The sequence below is a fragment of the Pecten maximus genome, chromosome 11, assembly GCF_902652985.1.
Source record: "Pecten maximus chromosome 11, xPecMax1.1, whole genome shotgun sequence".
NCBI classification, from domain to species: Eukaryota; Metazoa; Mollusca; class Bivalvia; order Pectinida; family Pectinidae; genus Pecten; species Pecten maximus.
The window spans coordinates 22,944,816-22,968,463 of NC_047025.1; the positions used below are offsets into that span (position 1 = coordinate 22,944,816).

The 23,648-nt window shown below is 37.2% G+C and overlaps 3 protein-coding genes across 3 annotated transcripts in view; 2 read left to right on the plus strand and 1 right to left on the minus strand.

Moving 5' to 3' along the window:
• Positions 1 to 96: 96 nt before the first annotated feature.
• Positions 97 to 1,376, plus strand: LOC117337994. Its single transcript, XM_033899155.1, has one exon. It carries the CDS (start codon positions 508 to 510, stop codon positions 1,123 to 1,125), a length of 618 nt encoding a protein of 205 aa, XP_033755046.1. The 5' UTR covers positions 97 to 507; the 3' UTR covers positions 1,126 to 1,376.
• Positions 1,377 to 8,529: 7,153 nt separating this feature from the next.
• On the minus strand, positions 8,530 to 17,888 carry LOC117337668. The gene is made up of 7 exons (XM_033898764.1): positions 17,819 to 17,888; positions 14,001 to 14,132; positions 13,370 to 13,583; positions 12,451 to 12,640; positions 11,327 to 11,375; positions 10,743 to 10,945; positions 8,530 to 10,239 (listed from the first exon to the last, which is right to left on the minus strand). The coding sequence occupies exons 1-7, from the start codon at positions 17,882 to 17,884 to the stop codon at positions 9,930 to 9,932; spliced, it is 1,164 nt and encodes a 387-aa protein (XP_033754655.1). The 5' UTR covers positions 17,885 to 17,888; the 3' UTR covers positions 8,530 to 9,929.
• A 47-nt stretch (positions 17,889 to 17,935) lies between these two features.
• LOC117337070 (integrator complex subunit 8-like) overlaps positions 17,936 to 23,648 on the plus strand; it is a 31,134-nt gene continuing 25,421 nt past the window's right edge. Inside the window, 3 exon segments of the mRNA XM_033897856.1 lie at positions 17,936 to 17,970; positions 19,228 to 19,594; positions 20,568 to 20,732. Coding sequence (XP_033753747.1) covers positions 19,471 to 19,594; positions 20,568 to 20,732 — 289 coding nt within the window. The 5' untranslated portion in view covers positions 17,936 to 17,970; positions 19,228 to 19,470.

Consider the following 23,648-nt stretch of genomic DNA (forward strand, 5'->3'; position numbering starts at 1 on the left):
ATTGTGTTGTAACAGCCTCTAGATAGGTTATCTTGTGTAAACGTTTGTACAGCTCCGGTATTACCTTGCCAGGATGTAAAATGGCGGGTATAGCTTACTCACGCCGACTATTTTTTTTTTTATTACGAGACAAAAGTATTGATCGCCACATTTGATGTTGTGCGGAGGCAGTGTGAATGAAAGTTGTAAATGTATCGGTCTGCTGAGCTGCACTGCGTGTGTGTGTAAAGCTGGTAAAATCGATTTATACAAAGGACATGTCGGAAACAAGGAATCCGTTTGAATTTCTGGATAAGCCAGCTGTGATTTCACAGTTTAACTATCCCAGTAACATCACCTCCATCCATCCTACTGAGGATGGACACGCCTGGATATCGGACAGTCAGTCCAAGACAATCGTCCTTGTGGATAACAAAGGCACCGTGGAAAGGAGGGTGAGTCATCAAAGTAGCATAGCGGACATCAGTATATCACCCGATACAAATCATCTGTGGTTCTGTTGTTTGAATGAGAAAGCGGTGTACGAAGTGCCTACAACTTCAGATCAGCCCATACAAGCGATTCAAAACTGACGACGAACCTTTCTATCTGTGTGTCAGCAAAGAAGGTAATGTCGTGGTAGGGTCGGAGTGCAAGGTTACGGTTTACGACGGGGAGGGTTTGGTACTACATCAGACTACACGTGACGTCTCGGGGGTCGTGTCCCCTGCTTCTATCGCTCAGTGCCCAGTTACAGGGAACATAGCAATCGTGAATGGGGAACCTACAGGAAGTGACACAGAAAACATCAGTAGCTGGAGGAGTCATGTTGTAGTGTTTGATAAAACCCTCGGCGTGAAGTTCCAATACAGAGGGGAAGGAATTCAAAACCAGGAAGCGGCACCAACTGATTCATTTGGTCCGAATTCAATTTCTTACGACTCTTTTGGGAACTTGGTAATTGCCGATTACAAAACCTATACAGTGGAGTTAATTAATGGGTCTGGACAGTTCCTTAAAACGCTACACAGAAATAGTCTTGAGCAAGGATCCATAGGGATAGGTATCGGCAATGTTTTGTGGACAGAGTTGGAGTTGGATTCTGGAAATTGGATGATACAGCTTATGAAGTATTACAAAGAATGATTCGTCGACGGTGTGTTTCTGTAGAACAGATATAACAGTATCCCATGTGTTTAATGCCCCATCTTCAACAAGATACATTTAACGGAACACGTTTCAGAATAGTCCGAAATGTGTGAAAATTACTGCACTTTTATTTGCCTCAAAACATTTACTGTGAAATATCAGCTTACATTCAATGCCCATTTATATTTAATTTTCTGTAAACATATAATCTGCACAGTGATAATAATTAAAGGTTCTAACTTAATTTTGATTTGATTTCTACATCACCTTCATTACGATTGACCTTTCTTTTCGTATATATACACAGTATCTTATTGTTCCAGTTTGGGAATCCACATTGTGTCTTGTTTGTCCAATCAATGAAATATTCTAAATTTCATACCCGTTAAACGATCGACATGTTTTGCTTGGGTGATAATGTTAATACGTATCGTAGTAAGATATCGGTTTTTTTTAGTTACAGGCACAAAGTATGATAAGGTAAAGTTGTCATTTATTCAAAGAGCAAGTTTGTTCCAGTATTTAATTTTTTTTAGTTACAGACACAAATTATGATAAGGTAAAGTTGTCATTTATTCAAAGAGCAAGTTTGTTCCAGTATTTAATTAAAGTCACTAAGATTTCTGTATCATTTTTCATTCAATACGGAATTCACATGCTCCATGAATGACAATTTGGCTTGCTATACCAAAGTCATTGACAAACGAAAACAAAGAGACAGAACAGTCTAAATACACAGGTATTCGTCACTTAATAGTATGACATTACGTGTGCTGAATATCTTATTCACAAAAACAATTTTTATACTGATGTAGTAATATAAAAATATATAGAGTGTGTTCGTATTGTATAACTATGAGTGTTAACGTGGGAGTCACGGCGCTATATTTATGTGGATCATGTGTTTTTGACACACTGATACATTCAAAGTGAACGAGAAATGTGTGCGGACTGAGATTACATGCTATTTGTCGTAGATATTACATAGGACAACCAAGCTATGTTCTGTTTAGTGTGCTATATACCTGTCATCTATGGACCAAACATGTAAGTTTGAAGCAGTGTATATTTTATAAAAACCGCCTTATCCGTCTGTGGTAGAGCTTACCTAGCATCTTATTTAGTTGTTCTAGTTTAGTAGATAGTTAGGCTCGGACACGTTCTCGGGGGAACTGTAACGCAAGAATTAACAGTTAGCAGCATTAAGGATAATATCTAAATAAGATTTTAAATCATGTTTAGGCTATACATCTGACCATAAAATGTATAGTAAACCAAAAACCAAAGGCTAATACCGACATGCAAACATATATGAGACACACAAGATATTAGCACCTTACAATAAACAATGAGAGTAATAGTGGAATCGAGAATGAATTAAACTCCATCATACATAATACACATAAGAATGGAGACCCAAGGGTAGAATGGAGACCAAAGGGTAGAATGGAGACCCAAGGGTAGAATGGAGACCCAAGGGTAGAATGGAGACACAAGGGTAGAATGGTGACCCAAGGGTAGAATGGTGATCCAAGGGTAGAATGGAGATCCAAGGGTAGAATGGTGACCCAAGGGTAGAATGGTGATCCAAGGGTAGAATGGAGACCCAAGGGTAGAATGGTAACCCAACGGTAGAATGGTGACCCAAGGGTAGAACGGATACCCAAGGGTAGAATGGTGACCCAAGGGTAGAATGGAGACCCAAGGGTAGAATGGTAACCCAACGGTAGAATGGTGACCCAATGGTACATGTAGAATGGTGACCCAAGGGTAGAACGGATACCCAAGGGTAGAATGGTGACCCAAGGGTAGAATGGTGATCCAAGGGTAGAATGGTGACCCAAGAGTAGAATAGTGACCCAAGGGTAGAATGGAGACCCAAGGGTAGAATGGTGACCCAAGGGTAAAATGGAGACCCAAGGTTAGAATGGTAACCCAACGGTAGAATAGTGACCCAATGGTACATGTAGAATGGTGACCCAAGGTTAGAACGGTGACCCAAGGGTAGAATGGTGACCCAAGGGTAGAATGGAGACCCAAGGGTAGAATGGAGACCCAAGGGTAGAATGGTGATCCAAGGGTAGAATGGAGACCCAAGGGTAGAATGGAGACCCAATGGTAGAAAGGTGACCCAAGGGTAGAATGGAGACCAAAGGGTAGAATGGTGACCCAAGGGTAGAATGGTGACCCAATGGTAGAATGGAGACCCAAGGGTAGAATGGTGATCCAAGGGTAGAATGGAGACCCAATGGTAGAATGGTGACCCAAGGGCAGAATGGTGACCCAAGGGTAGAATGGTGACCCAAGAGTAGAATTGAGACCCAAGGATAGAATGGTGACGCAATGGAAGAATGGAGACCCAAGGGTAGAATGGTGATCCAAGGGTAGAATGGTGACCCAAGGGTAGAATGGTGACCCAATGGTAGAATGGTGACCCAACGGTAGAATGGTGACCCAATGGTACATGTAGAATGGTGACCCAAGGTGGAACGGATACCCAAGGGTAGAATGGTGACCCAAGGGTAGAATGGAGACCCAAGGGTAGAATGGAGACCCAAGGGTAGAATGGTGACCCAATGGTAGAATGGAGACCCAAGGGTAGAATGGTGATCCAAGGGTAGAATGGTGACCCAAGGGTAGAATGGAGACCCAAGGGTAGAATGGTGACCCAATAGTAGAATGGTGACCCAAGGGTAGAATGGTGACCCAAGGGTAGAATGGTGACCCAAGGGTAGAATGGTGACCCAATGGTAGAAAGGTGACCCAAGGGTAGAATGTTGACCCAAAGGTACAGGAATAACAAGACCAGGTGTTCCGGAAGAGTAGGCGTAAAAATGAGAACAAGGGTTGTGACAACAGAACCAACATAATCAATTGTGTACGACTTCATATCGTAAAATGAAATAGAATATTTCCCAATGAGATGATGATGTCGACCAGACAACTTGTCCAGTCTTCATTAACCTTTATTTCTGGTGTTAAGTTTTCCTACAGTAGTAGACATCTGTCTCAGAAATCGCCTGTTTTGGAAACAAGTCATTGTATATCGAATAAACCAAGATAAGTGAACATCGTTAGGTAAGGGTAGCATGGATGTTACTGTCTAGAAATGGAAAATCGTCAGTTGACAGAGGATAGTTTCCTTTTATTTTCCGTGTTGGCACCGCCCTTCTATTTCCCTCTGTAACATCTCTTAGATGATTTCGAGTTCCAGCAACCGTTTTGATGAAGTATCCATAATGGACTCCCTCATCCTTCTTTCCCACCATAGAGTGTAACACTCGTACACCATTAAGACCGTTGTCCACTCCGGTCCATACCTTACCTACCAGAAGTGTAGCGATTATGGAGTAAAGTTTTTTAACGAAAGAGTTAAAAGATACACATTGTATAATTTTGATTTTCAGGTTTATGGTGCTATTATGAAAAGGTCAATCGTTGAATCCACCAGACAATAAATTACACAAAGGATGTTTTGTTGCTACGGCAGATGTTTATAGGCCCCACCTTTGAAATTTGGAAAACAATGAAAATATGTAAGCTTCACTCACGAAATGATGTAGATATACCTAAAGAATTAGAAGTCAAGGACACCACAAACTCTTCCTCATGAACTAGAAATTAAGGACACCACAAACTCTTCCCCATTAGCCTCCTACTTCAACCTTTACTTCAAACGTAATTACAACAGAGGGAACATGAAGATTAAATCTTCCTTTTATTGCTAAATTTTCCTGTTCAAGATAATGACATTTCTGCTTCTCCTAATAACGTTGTTTACAGACACAGTTGATTCAATATTCTAGGGGTAGTTTCCCGATGCCGTCAGAGAGGTCAAATGTTGACTGAGAAATCAAGCACAAGTTTAGAGAAATGCACTTTGTAAAGATTACTGGAAGACATCGGAATCTCATTCGGAGGTGTTAGATTTCCTTGTGAGAAATATTTGACAGGGCTGTTGTCCGTTATTATGTCTGATGGGTTCATTGTCATCCGATTCTTATTGTGAGAATGTGACATTCGCTAGATTTTAACTTAGATTTGAATGGCAAATGTCTTTACTCTTAGAAGATGCTTATCTTTTCAAAACACGGGCCATGGGCTGAATTATCTTGTCGTATTTAAAGTCTCCATAAATAAGCAACATTCAAGTGCCACAATGAAATATTTTGTGACTTTATAGAAAAAGAAACTAATTTATTTAAATTGTCCCATGTAAAACACATGAAGGCTTTTGCTGTCATCTTTATAAGTATACATGTTTATCTATATATGAAACAGATTTCTCAGTTTTAACAACAAGCCCATCCAACAACAGGTCATTAAAACAGACACTAGCTGAAATTCAGGAGACAAAACCGTTTATGGCACCAATCTATGCCTCTCTAATCAGTGTTATGAAATTATCATCAAAACAATCAAGCCAGGTGTACATTTTTTATATACACCGATTGGAAAAGGCCTTCCTCTTTTACACCACTTTCAACATTAATATGAAAAGAACTCTAATTCTTGTATGAAAATTCATCAATTTATTTATTCATATATTTTTTTAACATTTTCAAATTTACAGGAACAGAATATAACAGTTACATCTGAAAGAATAAGAATTTCAGCAGAAGCCAGGGTTGGTAGGGAAAGCCTAGTTGGTGTATCTATAAACGTTTGTTTGAAATAAGGACAGTTACAGCCATTTGTATCTATTTGATTTCAGAACATATGAAACCATAATATTTAAAGTTCTATTTTTGATATTCATGAAGAATATTTTAGTAAAATTACAATTAAATGCAAATTAAATGCATTACCATTAATGGAAAGCAGGATAAATACAATGGTGTCCTGTACACACCTGTACACACAACTTGTCAAGTTGTCACAATATTCCAAACTGTAATACTTAAGGAAAGAATTTAAAACAGCATATTGTGACATTTTCTTAACTGCCAAAAAGTAGCACTAACTTAGTTTAATTTGAAAAAGAATATGAATCAAATTATTCATACTTTGTTTATGATAGAGGGAAATTATTTCATTGGAGAAAATAATGTCTTAAACAGATTAATGTAGTAATGTGTGTACACAAGTTGGGTACTAGTGATATGTATGGATCTAATGTTCCTGACACCTGTACATCATAGTATCTGCAATACCGTTTTCCCTATGAAAACTGAATGCAATAAAAATGAGAGAAAAAGATACCAGAATGCATGGACGCACTGTTTTTTGGTATGAAACACTAGCTGTGAAACATTCTGGTTAACACTTACATAGATAATAACATAACAACAACAGACTTGTTGGGCCTGCATTGCTTACCTGTAGTTCAATGCGAGATTCAAACTTGGTCAAAAGCAAATATATTTCATAAACTTTATATTAAGACAGTTACAGTATCTAGACTAAATACCATTACTTTTAACAATGTTAGTCTTTGGGAAGCTTTAACTTAAAGTATACATGCAACTTTTAAACTTAATCATTACAAGATCATTCACAAAATGAAATGCATGAACAAACTTGGTAGTCCTCTACATCTCAGCATGTCAATGTCAAAATACCATGACTCTAGTCGTTTCTGTTATTGTGATAATGTGTAATGTAATCTTAAATTTATTTTCAGCCATGGATCCTAAAATAGGTCACGGTCATTAATTTGAACAAACAGAACATCACTTACTCTTGCATGCAACTAGCTAAATAGCATTATGCCTGTTGCGTGTACAGAAAACAAGAGGCCCATGGGGCCTGTATCGCTCACCTGGTTGGATTTGACCAAATGTCAAAATAATGTTCATGTTCAATTCCTTTTGTTTGTTAACCTCAAACAATGCTATTTATGGTTATAGCGTGGGAATCCCAACTGCTTTAAAGAAATAATGAAGTCCAGACTCTCTGAGTTTACAACATGCATTTATAACTTTATGACTAGTAGTGATTTAAAGGAATTACCTCTATTTCCTATATGGGGCCCCGCCCCTTTTGCCCCTCGGGGGTCAGAGTCACCATTTATGCAAAATCTGTTCCCCTTCCCCCAAGAATGTTTCTTACCAAATTGGGTTCAAATCCATTCATAACTTTATGACTAGTAGCGATTTTAAGGAATTACCTCTATTTCCCCATTAGGCCCCGCCCCTTTGGCCCCTTGGGGGTCAGAGTCACCATTTATGCAAAATCTGTTCCCCTTCCCCAAAGAATGCTTCTGACCAAATTGGGTTCAAATCCATTCATAAATTTATGACAAGTAGCGATTTAAAGGAATAACCTCTATTTCCCATATGGGGCCCCGCCCCTTTGGTCCTTTGGGGGTCAGAGTACATTTATGCAAAATCTGTTCCCTTCACATAAGAATGTTTCTGACCAAATTGGGTTCAAATCCATTCATACCTTTATGACTAGTAGCGATTTGAAGGAATTACCTCTATTTCCCCATTAGGCCCCGCCCCTTTGGCCCCTTAGGGGTCAGAGTCACCATTTATGCAAAATCTGTTCCCCTTCCCCATAGGATGTTTCTTACTAAATTGGGTTCAAATCCATTCATAACTTTATGACTAGTAGCGATTTAAAGGAATTACCTCTATTTCCCATATGGGGCCCCGCCCCTTTGGCCCCTTGGGGGTCAAAGTCACCATTTATGCAAAATCTGTTCCCCTTCCCCAAAGAATGCTTCTGACTAAATTGGGTTCAAATCCATTCATAACTTTATGACAAGTAGCAATTTGAAGGAATTACCTCTATTTCCCCATTAGGCCCCGCCCCTTTGGCCCCTTGGGGGTCAGAGTCACCATTTATGCAAAATCTATTCCCCATCCCCAAAGGATGTTTCTGACCAAATTGGGTTCAAATCCATTCATAACTTTATGACTAGTAGCGATTTGAAGGAATTACCTCTATTTCCCCTATTGGGCCCCGCCCCTTTGGCCCCTTGGGGGTCAGAGTCACCATTTATGCAAAATCTGTTCCCCTTCCCCAAAGGATGTTTCTGACCAAATTGGGTTCAAATCCATTCATAACTTTATGACTAGTAGCGATTTAAAGGAATTACTTCTATTTCCCCATTAGGCCCCGCCCCTTTGGCCCCTTGGGGGTCAGAGTAACCATTTATGCAAAATCTGTTCCCCTTCCCCAAAGGATGTTTCTGACCAAATTGGGTTCAAATCCATTCATAACTTTATGACTAGTAGCGATTTAAAGGAATTGCCTCAATTTCCCCTATTGGGCCCCGCCCCTCAGGCCCCTTGGGGGTCAGAGCCACCATTTATGCAAAATCCAATAAGAACTTTTTGACTAGTAGCGATTTGAAGCAAATGTTGACGGACGGACGACGGACGCCGGACGCCGGACGACGGACGCTGCACCATGGCATAAGCTCACCGGACCTTCGGTCCAGGTGAGCTAAAAAGCGTAATGGAAATATTGATGGCAGTCAGACTGAAAAATTGAGAAGCATGTTCATGTTATGTCAATCATGACTGAGTTCATCATGATCCAATCAATCAATAAAATGACTAGTGAATTAATGTAACAGTGTAGCAAGAGAGGCAAGTTTCCATCATCATGAAGTTGAACATTTTAAAAAAATCTGTAGTTCCTTAAAATATAATTAAGCTAGCCTAGATTTACAAAGTTCTGAAAACCAGGCCCTGACTTTTTTATTCCATACCAAGCCTCTATACCCAAAATATAATTCCAATTGGATTAAAATCGGCTACAATATACAAGCCCTGAACCAGTAGCCATGTAACAGGTGATTTTAATCAGACTAGCCACTACATACACTTCCTAACAAAATGTTGTATTAACAGTATATAAAAAAGTATTACATACATTTAATATCTGTATATGTATAGAACAACCAATCAACATATTTAACATGTAAAGAATTTCAACAAAATATTGCACATTGTCTCTGAAACATTATTTAATGTTTCAAAAAAAGATAACCAAAACAGAAGGGGTACGGCAAGTGATTTACTCTGCTATCTAAACCATTCTATTTTAGCAGTAATAAGCTGCTAGTGGTAATGATAATTTAGCATTTTTGAACTTAAAATACTGATAAAATCAGCAAGTTAATAATAAATTGTAGTTTGATTTTTAAATGAATGCATGATGTATCTACCAAATCAGACATTACAGAAAATAGAATCCTGATCACACGCTTGTTTGGGGTAAACCATTCACTCATCAGTTTCCAAACTAATGAAGGTTTTGGATTAAACAAAATTTGACTGACTATCCTATTTAATTGTTCTTTCCACTGCTGATTTTTTAATCAATACCAAGGTCTTGACCTTGAGTATATCCACCATCCTATACCCCATTACAGTCTTGGTCTAGAGTATACACTTCATCCTATACCCCATTACAGAGTCTTGGTCTAGAGTATACACTCCATCCTATACTCCATTACAGAGTCTTGGTCTAGAGTATACACTTCATCCTATACCCCATTACAGAGTCTTGGTCTAGAGTAAACACTTCATCCTATACCCCATTACAGAAGTCTTGGTCTAGAGTATACACTTCATCCTATACTCTATTACAGAAGTCTTGGTCTAGAGTATACACTCCATCCTATACTTCATTACAGAAGTCTTGGTCTAGAGTATACACTTCATCCTATACCCCATTACAGAAGTCTTGGTCTAGAGTATACACTTCGTCCTATACTCCATTACAGAGTCTTGGTCTAGAGTATACACTTCATCCTATACTCCATTACAGAAGTCTTGGTCTAGAGCATTCACTTCATCCTATACCCCATTACATTAGTATTGGTCTAGAGTATACACCCCATCCTATACTCCATTCAGATCTATGTTCATTGGCATGAGGAAATCATGCATAGCATATTTCCATGTCCATAATCGTGCTATCCTGTTGAATTCATTCCTGTTTTGAGCATACAATTGTCCTACTGTTGGCTCCATACAAACATGACAGTATGGATCTGTTAATAATGACTGAATGCTTATCAACACTTTAGATATTGTCAGTGCTAAACTCCAGTTGTGATGTATAGAGTCCAAGCCTACGTCTCCATGGCGACTGATATTCGGATGAAATATCTTTGTAATGAATCGTACTTTTGGAGGTCTCATTGGATAACTGCAACATAATAAAACACTAAATAAGATTTATGGTGCTAACAATATAGAAATGACATCACATATCAATCAACATAATTTTTTTAACAATTGTCAGTGCAATGTAGTTGATTAATTCAAAATATATCTATAAATATAATGCATTATCACATTTTGAGAATAGAGCAGTCCTCAAATCACAGGATGATACATTTTCCTTTTTTTAGATCTTGGTCCTGTAGAAAGTTATCCCATCCTCTCCTCTATATCATATACATGTACTGGTATCAATATTACTCAACTAATAACCTTGCACAGTTACACTTTCTTTATTTAATACATGTATATTAGTCTAGATATTACTAGGTTTTGTGTAGTTGAACAGATCCACATGTAAATGTATTGATATTTGAGTTTGAAACAAAATCAGAAATTATTACCAAGAGTATGTACAAATTGTGATTTTGCAACTTTTCTTTTAAAAGAACAAATCTGGAAAGATCACAGCTTGTGAAATGTTTTTACCTTTGTGGTATCTGTAAATATAACAGAAACAGTCCTCCCTCGTAAGGACTTCCCTGGGGACCAGTGATGGAAGCCTGCCAGTGACAACAGTGTCGGTCTAGAGGAGTAGCTTTTATACCCTCTGGAGGGTCTGACTTCAGGGTCTTCAGCTCACTCCTTAGTCTGCGATGTCGCCAGGAGTTCTCCTCTATTGGTGGGGTACTCTGTAAGTCACAATGTTTGATATGAAATCATTCTAATGAATCAGTTTACAACATTCACTTAAGTATTATTTTAGTGAAGTAGCAGAAATGTTTGTAGGCTTGCTAAAATAGTAGTTAGGGAAAGTGCACTTTGTATTATGAAAATATTTACACAATTAAATTTGTGAGTCTGGATATATTTACCGACAATATTGTAATATTGTTATTAAATATTTAACATGATTGTTATATTATTATTCAATAAACATCCTTATAACAAATAACCATATATTTATAACTAACAAAGCAATATTTTTTTGATAAAATGATAGCATTGAATATTATATAGTAATGGTTGACATATTTTTTAATGAAACAAAGTAAGGGAGATAACCATGTTACCTGTAACATCATGCTCTCTAAACAGTATTTACAAGGGGAGCTCTCTAGCCTGTAAACAATAATGTAGAAAACAAGATTGGTAAAAAATTGTGTTATTTTCAGTCATGTCTTACATTGATAAATACATCATATATATATCAATACTTTAAACATTACATTTGTCACAGGCCAGTCTTGAGTCACTCAAAGTCAAATAAAAATCATATACAAACTGTGACAAACACTGCATTTTAACAAAACCTACTCCCTTGACCATGTATTTATGTACTGGTGAAGAAAATATATCTGTAACTAAAGCTTGTGGATGAAAAGATGATACACCCATGTATATTCAATTCATAATGATACACCCATGTATATTCAATTCATAATGATACACCCATGTATATTCAATTCATAATGATACACCCATGTATATTCAATTCCAGATGATACACCCATGTATATTCAATACATAATGATACACCCACTTATAATCAATTCATCATGATACACCCATGTATATTCAATTCATAATGATACACCCATTTATAATCTATTCATCATGATACACCCATTTATAATCAATATATAATGATACACCCATTTATAATCAATATATAATGATACACCCATTTATAATCAATTCATAATGATACACCCATTTATAATCAATATATAATGATACACCCATTTATAATCAATATATAATGATACACCCATTTATAATCAATATATAATGATACACCCATTTATAATCAATATATAATGATACATCCATTTATAATCAATTCATAATGATACACCCATTTATAATTAATTCATAATGATACACCCATTTATAATCAATATATAATGATACACCCATTTATAATCTTTTCATCATGATTCACCCATTTATAATTAATTCATAATGATACACCCATTTATAATCTATTCATCATGATACACCCATTTATAATTTATTCATAATGATACACCCATTTATAATCAATATATAATGATACACCCATTTATAATCTATTCATCATGATACACCCATTTATAATCTATTCATCATGATACACCCATTTATAATCAATATATAATGATACACCCATTTATAATCAATTCATAATTTGATTTATTGGTCAACACACACTTACAATTTTGTGTAAATTGTTTTCCATGTCTTCACTCTGTACTGTGGGTAAAAAAGTGGCCAACGCAGTTTACAAAATTCCTTCCATTGGGAGTCGGTTGTCTCCCCTTCCAAAATTTGTCTCCATCTTGAACATACCCGTCCAGCTGTCCACAGTGAAATATCGTCCAGGTACTTAAATACTACTAAAAGCACTGAAAGTTAAACAAACATTACAACATTGTTAACAGGAATTACTGATCTTTGCATAGCAATACATTTGAACTACATGTTGTGAAAATGCACACAGATTTGCCAATGCATTGATGCACACTGCTCTCAATTTAAACAAACCCAAACGCCTAATCCCCTAGATTAAAATGATCTAAGGGGTAAGGCCTTGGGGTAAATTGTTATTCTGGTTCATAGGAATGTGTCAAACCCCTGTCCGTGCATTGATGTGGAATGTATGTTTTATAGCCGTGTTTAATTTATGGATTACTATTTCCATACTTTTTGAAATAATTCTGCTGAAAAATAATCCTACCTTGGTTTCATATCTTATAAATGACTTGTCTGGAAGTTACATGCTAATTATAATCAAATATTTCATTTTCAGTTCCCCACTTTGCCTCCGATATATTCACCTTAAACATCTTATAATATTTTACATTATCATCTATCAATACATTGTATCCGCTGGAACATTCTTTTACTTTCCAATCTATTGTGTTTGCAATACTGCTCGGTCAGAGATAACATCTCGTTAGCTCAATCGATAGAGCATGTACCAGACAAGTAATCCAGAAGTCTTGGGTTCGATCCCTTGCAGAGGCAGTGATTTTATAGTAAATCATGGGCTCTGTTACATGTTCACTGCGTAAATTGTACAGTTAAAAGTGTTATATGTTATATATAATTGAACAAAATAATTTGTCAGAGACCTTCTGGGGGCATGGAATCCACCAAGCCTTCAGGCACTGTGTCTTTTTCTCTTGGCATTGTAAGTGAGGATATACGTTCTGTGAGTTTGTCCATCTTGTGAGTGACACCAGATTTCACCCTCCTGGTCTCCTGGGCATCCTGACTTCCATTTGTGTAAAAGTCAAATGCTGCTCCAGGCTCCTCATTTCCCGAGTCAGCATCCGAATCTGCCTTCTGTTGATAGTTATATAATAAAAACAAGTACAGATTGATATTGAATTACACATTATCATGTGAGTTATGTATTCTGATAAAATATTCAGCTTTTGATAACTACGCAAAACTCAAACAATACAAATTAATGTATTTTGATGTTTTCAGGGGTAACCTCTCTGACTGATAAAGTATGAAAAACAATGTTGCATTCTACTTTTTGTCCATACAAAAGAAACAAAATATTTCACATCTATGATTATAATAAAAAATATCCTTTCAGTACTTATGAAACAGTGATAACAAGAATTGTTAATGAATGTTGGACAGATGGAAGGAAGGCCAGCACACCACAGACACAGAATGATTTGAACATATAGCCCACCACCATCACATCTGATGACATTGACTGAGCTCAAAAAGCAAAATTTGTTTGACCTCATTATAAATTTCCTGTTCTCCATCTTCTGAATTGATGTCTGATGTAAATAGGAACAAATGGCAGGTGCTACACACAGGCTGGCCGAAGTTGGAGCCATAAAACCCATCACATATCATGCATCTTGAATACTGTAATAACAAAGACGTATTGTATTATCTTCATGTAAATATACAGAACACAAACAACACTATATGTATACTTAAAGAAACATGTTCATTCCTGACTTACCCACATAATGTTAATTTGCTATCTAATTTATAATCATGACAGTATGATTTTTACTTGGACATAATTAAATGTAATAGCAATTAAGAGTGAACTTTTAACACGTGTAGCATAAATATGTTGTTAAACCAGACAGTTATAAAGTGAATAAGGTCAATGACATGGTCTTATTGATAAAGGCTGAAAGTAAAGTTACAAATTGTACTTAAGAAATTCATTAAATGGGAGGGCAAATGTGTATACGCCTTATAATGATATTTTTGAACGAATATTAGTAAGTGAAACCTATTTTACTTCAGAATTTTATTTCCACACAATCTAGACCTTCAGGTCAGGGAGAAGTCCTGATTTCACTATTATAGTGGTATTCCACTATAATAGCTATATATAGCTATATATATAAACAGTAGCAAATTGAAGCATTTCCGCCAGAAAAGGCATACCTGACAAAAAGCGAGAGTTATGGTCGGTAGGTACATAATCCATGTCAGTCCTTGGTTGCCCCAGATAACTGTGTTAAAATTGAAATTTCACCTGTGCGGTTTTCTGTAAAATCATCTTTTTTGTAACGGGAAATTGCAATTTCTGTTTCATTTGCTTATTTCTTGATAAATAATTCATCTGAACGTCACAACAATCTGTATATACTTTCCTGTAATGTTCCCAATCCAAACAGAGCCGCTGCAACCGGAAGTGGAGTAACGCAACATTTTTTCTTGTTTCCCCCCCCCCCCCCCCCGACTCTGGAGATGACAACCACCATTCTGATCTATTAGAGTTACTTCCCTTTTTCCATTCGGTTAGTATAAAGATTGAAAAACGGCGATTTCACAGAAAAATTCACAGGTGAAATTTTAATTTTATTGTTGGTATTGTAACAACCAAGCACATGAATCATGCATCTACAAACCATAACTCTCGCTTTTTGTCAGGTATGCCTTTTCTGGCGGAAATGCTTCAATTTCCTACTGTTTATAAGAGCGAAGCTCTTCGGGCAGCATAACCTGCCCGAGCATAGCTCTTTACCATTAACGTGCACGTATGTATAATATTCTAGTCTATCTTCGCATAACGTCCTGTGGGATGGTACAGCCAGAAAAAATTCTGCCAGAAACGGAAAAAGTTAGGAGCCCGGTGCAGATGTCTGCAGAAACTGTTAATGTAAAAAGTCTATATAACGTACAATCCAGTTGGTGTGTTTATAATGCTGACTAATTATTTTTATAAAAAGTATCTCTTATAGCATGCGAATAAAATATAGCTCTAGTTATGGTTTCGAGGACGGAACTTGGAACATTCGGCTTATTTCCGAAGATTGTCGGAAATTTACAGAGATGTTGTGATTGCATTTGGACGGAAAGTACCGACAGTCCCCGGTTGCAGAATCGGTATGTCGAAAATTACTGATAGTTAACGACTGTCAGAGGTCTAGCCCGAGTTTTCTCCGGCCCTGTTACCATGTCTGGTGCAGGGCCAGAGCGCACTACTATATGAAAACGTGGAATTATCCGACACCAAACGGTGTCGCTAAGAATTCGGTGCAAATACAATAAAATCGGGTGTGACATAACACCTACCTTACATGTATGGATAAATGAGATATTTATTTACCCCGGAACACCCATTTAGTCCCATCTAGGTGTTTTATTCCGTCTGTATAGACCCTCGCTTTACGCTAGTCAAAATTTCATACTTGACTCGACGCCATATTGCTAACTATGTAGGTCGCGGGCGGCCTAATTACCCTAATCAGTGTGCGATGGAGAGAAAAGAAAAAAATATAAGATTTATTTTTATATATTTTACCCCTTATAATTTATAAATAATGAATTTTTGAAGTTAATATAACAGGTTTGGGGAAATAATAAGCTTAGTTTTCTTAATTTAAACTATGCAAGAAGAAAAACACAATAAATGATATATGGTCTTTTCGGTCCATTGCGTTCCGATTCGGGTGGTTAGTCGTACTGTCACTTACAAAATGGCGGGTCAACAGTATGATATTTTGACTTGCGTAGATGGGACTAAATGGGTGTTCCGGGGTAAATAAATATCTCATTTTAGTACTGTAACGGAAAGCGAAAGTAGGTCTTTTGGCGGGAAATAGAAAACGAAACTAGACCTCGTCGGGCAGAAGCTTCAACGTTACGTCCCAGTAAAACATGTAAAAGACATAGATATCTGTAATCACATGGTACTTTCGTTAGTATAAATACAGGTGAGCTGAGCTGCTCGGGTTCCATTCTGATTCTGATTAAGGCGAGTGAAGATCAGGGAACACTAGTAACGTTATACTATAGAATTGCATAGCATTACCATATACATAGGAAACAGTGTGGGCCTGAATAAGGCTGGAATACTAACACACTGTGGGGTTAGCGGATTGACAGGGTTACGGTACTGTACTTATATTATCACAGCGGTGATAAGGAGCCTGACAGTTGACTGTTGGCAGTGCACTGTTGGCAGGTCAGTGTACAGGTAACTCTGGGAGGCTGACCGACGTATAGCTAGCGGTCGGTTGTTGTGTATATATGTGCGCATACAGGAGCTCGCTGCAAACAGCAGTGAGAACGGCGGTCTGACGGACTGGTGCTGTATGCGTGGTTAACATATACACAGGCTCTAGCAGAGTGTATTGCAGCGGTTTTACTAGTAACGCGGTAGCGGCATTCAGAATCCCTGTTGTTAGTAGTATAGATAATTACGTAGTGGTCAGACAACCACTGGATACAATCATACTCATTGTTTTTACGCCCGGGCGGCATTACGCTCTTATAGCAGAACACATATATGTATATATTGTACTTAGGGTAATATGTAGTAAATATCTCGAATCCCAAGACGTGACTTGGTAACGAACCCCTTACACGTCACAGTACCATACATGTAAGGTAGGTGTTATGTCACACCCGATTTTATTGTATTTGCACCAAATTATTAGCGACATCAAACGGTGTCGGATAATTCCACGTTTTCATATAGTAGTGGGCTCTGGCCCTACATCAGACATGGTGACAGGGCCAGAGAAAACTCTGGCTATTAAAAGTCATGTCATATAATATAAGGTCACATTCTCTTAATCGGCGAAATGTTTATCACTATATTTTTATGTTGTACATTGGCATACTAGCTAGCTTCGCTCTTTTCAGGCATTGACTCTTTCATATTATAGTTATACATAGCTATTATAGTGGAATACCACTATAATAGTGAAATTAGGACTTCTCCCCGACCTGTTTGTAATTACATATAGATCTACTAGATCTAATGAATATTGACAAGACATACTGCAACTAATCATAAGTAATACTCTGGAAAACGTATGACAGAGACTCATTCTGCAAACAAATATCAGAGACTTATCCTGTAAACAGCTTATATCAACATTGCGGATTGCATGGTACAAAATTGAACTATGTCACTATGATATCATAGATTTAATATAATTAGCCAAGTGTGCGAATCTGGAGGGAAAGCTAATTCCACTTTTTACGTATTTGACTCAACTCCAATGGGTATGATTAAAACAAAAGTATTACATAAATATGGAGATCGTAACATATGGATGAAAGAATATTTCTGATACCTCTATCTTGAGAAATTCTGAAATATTTGACTTAGAACCACTGCTTCCGGTCCTAGTGTCAGCCATATTGTTTGGGAATTACCTAATGCTGCGCATGCGCCACACCAAAGACAGTTTCCGGAAATCACCGGTGCGTGCCAAACAGCAACTCGGTAAGTAAGAATATTTCTTCGCAAAGACAAGTTACAACGGTACTGAAAAAGTGCCTGGTGGTGGCATCTGTATAATTGACAGGTATTTTCTACGATTGTAACTAAGCAAGCTTATAGCAACATGAAATGCCAATAACGTCACTATATAATGAAAACGTTGCAGGTTTGAATGGGTTTGTTTTTGGGGGGGTATATTTACATATGATATAGAACATTGTATCGAGATGACCTGTACGTTATAAAGTACATGTACATCGTAACATATTCAGACCTTACACTGAATCATCTACTACAGTAACGTTACTCTATTCACTGTGCCTTTTCAGCTATGCAATGCAAATTTATGGACAATAGTATAGGCTACTTGTTGTAACTGTTAAAACATGTATGGGGTATAACCCTATAAATTCAATGGATCTTCTATCGGACAATAATTGAGACTTAGAGTTTGATTGTCTATCCCAAACAAAAGGTGTATTGCTCTTAATGTTGAGTCATATTCACTTTTTCATATCGTCAATAAAAAACAGATAATCTAGCTCTATGTGCATAGACTTTTACATTATGTAAAACATGAATCATGTTTTAAAAGTCTGTTTATCACACATAATTAGCCAGTTTAGCCATGTCACCAATATTGTAATGGTAATACACATGTAATAATGATAACACCATTGTGACGTTGTCACAAATATTAGTTTGCCTATAGAATTGTGGCATACAAATTATAGAACTTTAATAAATTTGATTTTACATAGCCACTCATGTAAGATCTTCTAGAATCAGGTAAAGAAAACCAATCACAACAGAATCAGGGTGTGCTTTTTTCAATTAATAAGGACCATTTTGCACCATGTTTTTACCATTTCATACAATAAGCAAAGACAAATCTGAAGGTTTACCTACATATGGACTGAGTCAAACTGATTATTTACGATCAAGATAAGAATTCCTGCCATATATATAGTGAAAAGAAGGAAAAAATCTAACTTTAATTTCCTACAAGTTGACTCTTAGTTGTATGTTGCAACTAACGATATTTATTTCTATTTCAATTTGCATATCAATATTCTATATCTTGAAGGATACACATTGGGCCAATGATGTTTTTTATTAAAAGGCTGATAAAAAAAACATCAAAAACTTTTGGATTAAAAGAAATATTGATAGATCCTTTTGTACATGCCATATCAGTATGAAAGAATATGATGAGTGGTGACATATATATGTATTGCATAATATACATTCTTTTTTCAGATCTTATGAATTCAAAGATTGTGGCTATTTCATCTCAGTCTGATGGTAAATAGTACAGGAATTCTGTGGAAATTTATCATCTTTACCTTCTGGATGATTGGGATTTAATGTATTGGCCTATAATGAAGTGATAACTACCACTTTGTTGGAGTTTATGGTATTCAGTGGGTAAGAAGAAATTTAATGATTCTTCTGAAGAATCATTAATATTTAAACATCCTGTGAATAAACATAACGAACAAAATGACAGAGGCATTACCTAGAGGTAATTTCGGACCTGGACCCACAACTCTCCCTGTCATCTCTTGGTTTGAATTTCTGCTGAATGACAAACTGCTTGAAAATCATCTACAGCTTGAAAATCCAGGTAAACAGACTAGAAATATGTATTTTGATAAAAACTCTCAAAGTCTTAAAAATGTCAATAGCATACTTTATATATAAATCTTTTACACAGTTGGACATGTGTGATAAATAGAATTTCTTACATACAAAATAAGTTCTTAAAAGCTTATTATAATAATAAGTAAGTCATGATATACTCCTGTACTAATTATTCTCTGATGATTAATTTTTATGACTGAATATTTTAACAAGTTGATCTGTCAATAAGTATAATTTGATCTGGTATTTAGTTATATTACACATACATACAAATCTATACAAAAGGTTCCAGATATTAGATAGACACTGGATGATATTTAACACCAGTTAAGGGGCTTCGTGCGCAATTGTTTTGTACATTTAAATGATATCTGCTTACCATGGGAAACACAATAAGAAATATGTGTACCAGTTTATGGTGTGTGAACATATCACGTAATCCGACACATATGTGCTACGTGTGTAATCACAATCATTGAAGCATCACTAACGAGATCGATTCAGAGATATCATTAAAAAATCTTTTGTTTTAAGCCACTCATTAATTAGCAGGTCACCTTATCAGATGACCATTGTTATTGAAGCTGTAAATCAAAGTTAAATTGAACACACAGTGACACAACACTGTTTAAATGTCCTGTTTCCAGTGTATTTTACACAAGGTTGTTCAATATTAACATGTGCAACCTGTCGGTAAAGGTCAAAGGTCGGTTGTTTATATCTAAACTTTAGCTTGCTAATTAAATAACTATACACATATGTATATATACCTTTTTTCTCTTGTCAATCACCATTGTTAATTATGTGTATTCATAAATCTATGACACTGCAGGTGTAATTAGTGAAGTTATTTTTCATTAAGTCATTTTAACTTTATTAAAAAATTGCATTTATGAGTTGTCTTGATGTTTCAAATTGATTGAGGTGCTTTACTGTACAACAATCTACCTTCACAGATCCGACACCTGTCCAGCTGATTATACAGTTCCTACAGCAGGCAGAGACACAACAGGTTGCCAACAATATACAGCAGACCATTACACGGGAGACCTTGTTACCCCTCCATCCCATCCCCACCAACAATGGACAGGGGCCAGACCAAATCAAGACAGAGGAACCAGGTAATATAATCACCTGTCTATAGTGTCCACCCTTTCCCACCAGCAACACACAAGGGCCAGACCAAATCAATATACCGTATATGACCTAATAAGGGCGCATGGCGCGGGTAATTGACAGTTGGTGCGCCCTTATTAAGATTTGTTTTCTGAAGTTTTATGAAACAGACTATACCTTATAGCAGAATACCCTAGGCTGTGGAAACAGTAAAATATTCTGTCATAAAAATATTCCAGATGAAGATATCTATTCATTATCATATAATAAGCTTAAACATCACTTGAATATTCCTGTAAACTTGTAAACCATGCCAGCTGATCTTTAGACCAGAGAACGTGTGTTCCACCATTTATGTTCTAATGGAACTCTTTTGTGTTCTATTTATAGACACAGGTGATTTCCCAGATCATGTCAGACATCGTTTTCCTTGACCTACTAATTGATTTACAATGTCTTTTACTATCTTTCTGTACTGAACAACAGTTAGTTAACAACAAGAATGAAGTCTTTTACTTTATCTTCAAATAAAGATGGTAAGTTATTATTTGTATGTGTTTAGTTTCGGGTGCACTTTGCACTGACATCTGTAGGAATAGACAAAATGTGGCGAAAACTTGTGTTCCAGTGACTTAATTTGCTTAAGAAAATTGATCACATAAAGTAGCAAACATTTCACCTGAATTATTACTTTTGAACACCATTTTGACACTCAGTCAAAGATGTTTTTACCGGGAAAAAAGGTAGGGGCGCCCTTATTAGGTCATATACGGTATCACCTGTCTATAGTGACCACCCTCCCCACCAGTAACACACACAGGCCAGACCAAATCACTATATCACCCTGTCTATAGTGACCACCCTCCTCACCAGTAACACACAAGGACCAGACCAAATCAATACATCACCTGTCTATAGTGTCCACCCTCCTCACCAGTAACCAAAGGACCAGACCAAATCAATTATTCACCTGTTCGAGACGTGTCCACCAGTAACACACAAGGGGCTACAAGACCAAATAAATATACCGCCTGTCTTATAGTGACCACTGTCCTCACAGCACACCGAACCCCCACACAAGGGCCCAGACAAATCAATAGAATCACCTGTCCTATAGTGACCAGCACCCTCCACACCAAAGTAACACCAAGGAACCAACCCAAATCAATATATCACCTGTCTATAGTGTCCACCAGCAACACACAAGGACCAGACCAAATCAATATATCACCTGTCTATAGTGACCACCCTCCTCACCAGCAACACACAAGGGCCAGACCAAATCAATATATCACCTGTCTATAGTGACCACCCTCCTCACCAGCAACACACAAGGGCCAGACCAAATCAATATACCGCCTGTCTATAGTGACCACCCTCCTCACCAGCAACACACAAGGGCCAGACCAAATCAATATATCACCTGTCTATAGTGTCCACCCTCCACACCAGCAACACACAAGGACCAGACCAAAACACTATATCACCTGTCTATAGTGACCACCCTCCCCACCAGTAACACTCAAGGGCCAGACCAAATCAATATACCGCCTGTCTATAGTGACCACCCTCCTCACCAGCAACACACAAGGACCAGACCAAATCACTATATCACCTGTCTACAGTGACCACTCTCCCCACCAGTAACACACAAGGGTCAGACCAAATCACTAAATCACCTGTCTATAGTGACCACCCTCCTCACCAGCAACACACAAGGACCAGACCAAATGAACTATATCACCTGTCTATAGTGACCACCCTCCTCACCAGCAACACACAAGGACCAGACCAAATGAACTATATCACCTGTCTATAGTGACCACCCTCCACACCAACAACACACAAGGACCAGACCAAATCAATATATCACCTGTCTATAGTGACCACCCTCCTCACCAGAAACACTCAGGGGCCAGACCAAATCACTATATCACCTGTCTATAGTGTCCACCCTCCTCACCAGTAACACACAAGGCCAGACCAAATCACTATATCACCTGTCTATAGTGACCACCCTCCACACCAGCAACACACAAGGACCAGACCAAATCAATACATCACCTGTCTATAGTGACCACCCTCCTCACCAGTAACACACAAGGGCCAGACCAAATCACTATATCACCTGTCTATAGTGACCACCCTCCCGCCAGAACGAATAAAAATAGAGAAATCAGATATTATCTGTGCATAAATAGACCTGCTCCCAACCTCCCATTGCCATCAACAATGGTGACAGGTGCCACATCAAATCAAAACACAGGAGCCAGGTAAGACCGAAAATTGCTTGGTTCTAAGGCCCGCCCACATCTCATTTAAGGGTGTCGCATTGAAGATTTTTCATTAAAATGATTTTAGATATTGGGAATGCGACAGCATCGGCCCACATATCAGTATTAATGGTAAGTCACCCAAGTCACAAGATGTTTGAGTAAAGAGCAAATAAGGCAAGCATTTGACTAGTTATGATCTATTTACTTCATGTTCAAGGCAGACGGTTTCACTGAGAATGTACTCATTTGGCAGACACCGAAACAAAAGTGAAACACTTAGATATTTGGTAACCATATAATGGATGATGATGATTCTTCTGATTCTGGTTCTTCTGATTCTGTTTCTTCCGATTCTGATGCTTACGATTCTGATTCTTCTGATTCTGATTCTTCTGATTCTGATTCTTCTGATTCTGATTCTGAGTATTCAAATGTTCTGAAAAAAATCATTAAAAACATGAATTAGTCTTATGTGTTATTTTGGTGATTTTTATAGAATGGTGTCGACTATATATATTGGCACTAGTTTGTAATATTTTAAAAGTACAAATTGGTATATTAGCTTCTAGCACTCTGTAATGCTCAATACCACTGTTAGTTTAGCTTCCATCTTTGTATACTATAGTAAATTGATCGATGGTTAGA

Coding starts and splice junctions, on each gene's coding strand:
- LOC117337994 (XM_033899155.1), top strand. CDS start 508: ATGAGAAAGCGGTGTACGAAGTGCCTACAACTTCAGATCAGCCCATAC.
- LOC117337668 (XM_033898764.1), bottom strand. CDS start 17,884: ATGGCTGACACTAGGACCGGAAGCAGTGGTTCTAAGTCAAATATTTCA. Junction 13,584..14,000: donor AACAGGAAATTTATAATGAG/GTCAAACAAATT, acceptor AACTATCAACAG/AAGGCAGATTCGGATGCTGA. Junction 12,641..13,369: donor GGATTCCATGCCCCCAGAAG/GTCTCTGACAAA, acceptor TTTAACTTTCAG/TGCTTTTAGTAGTATTTAAG.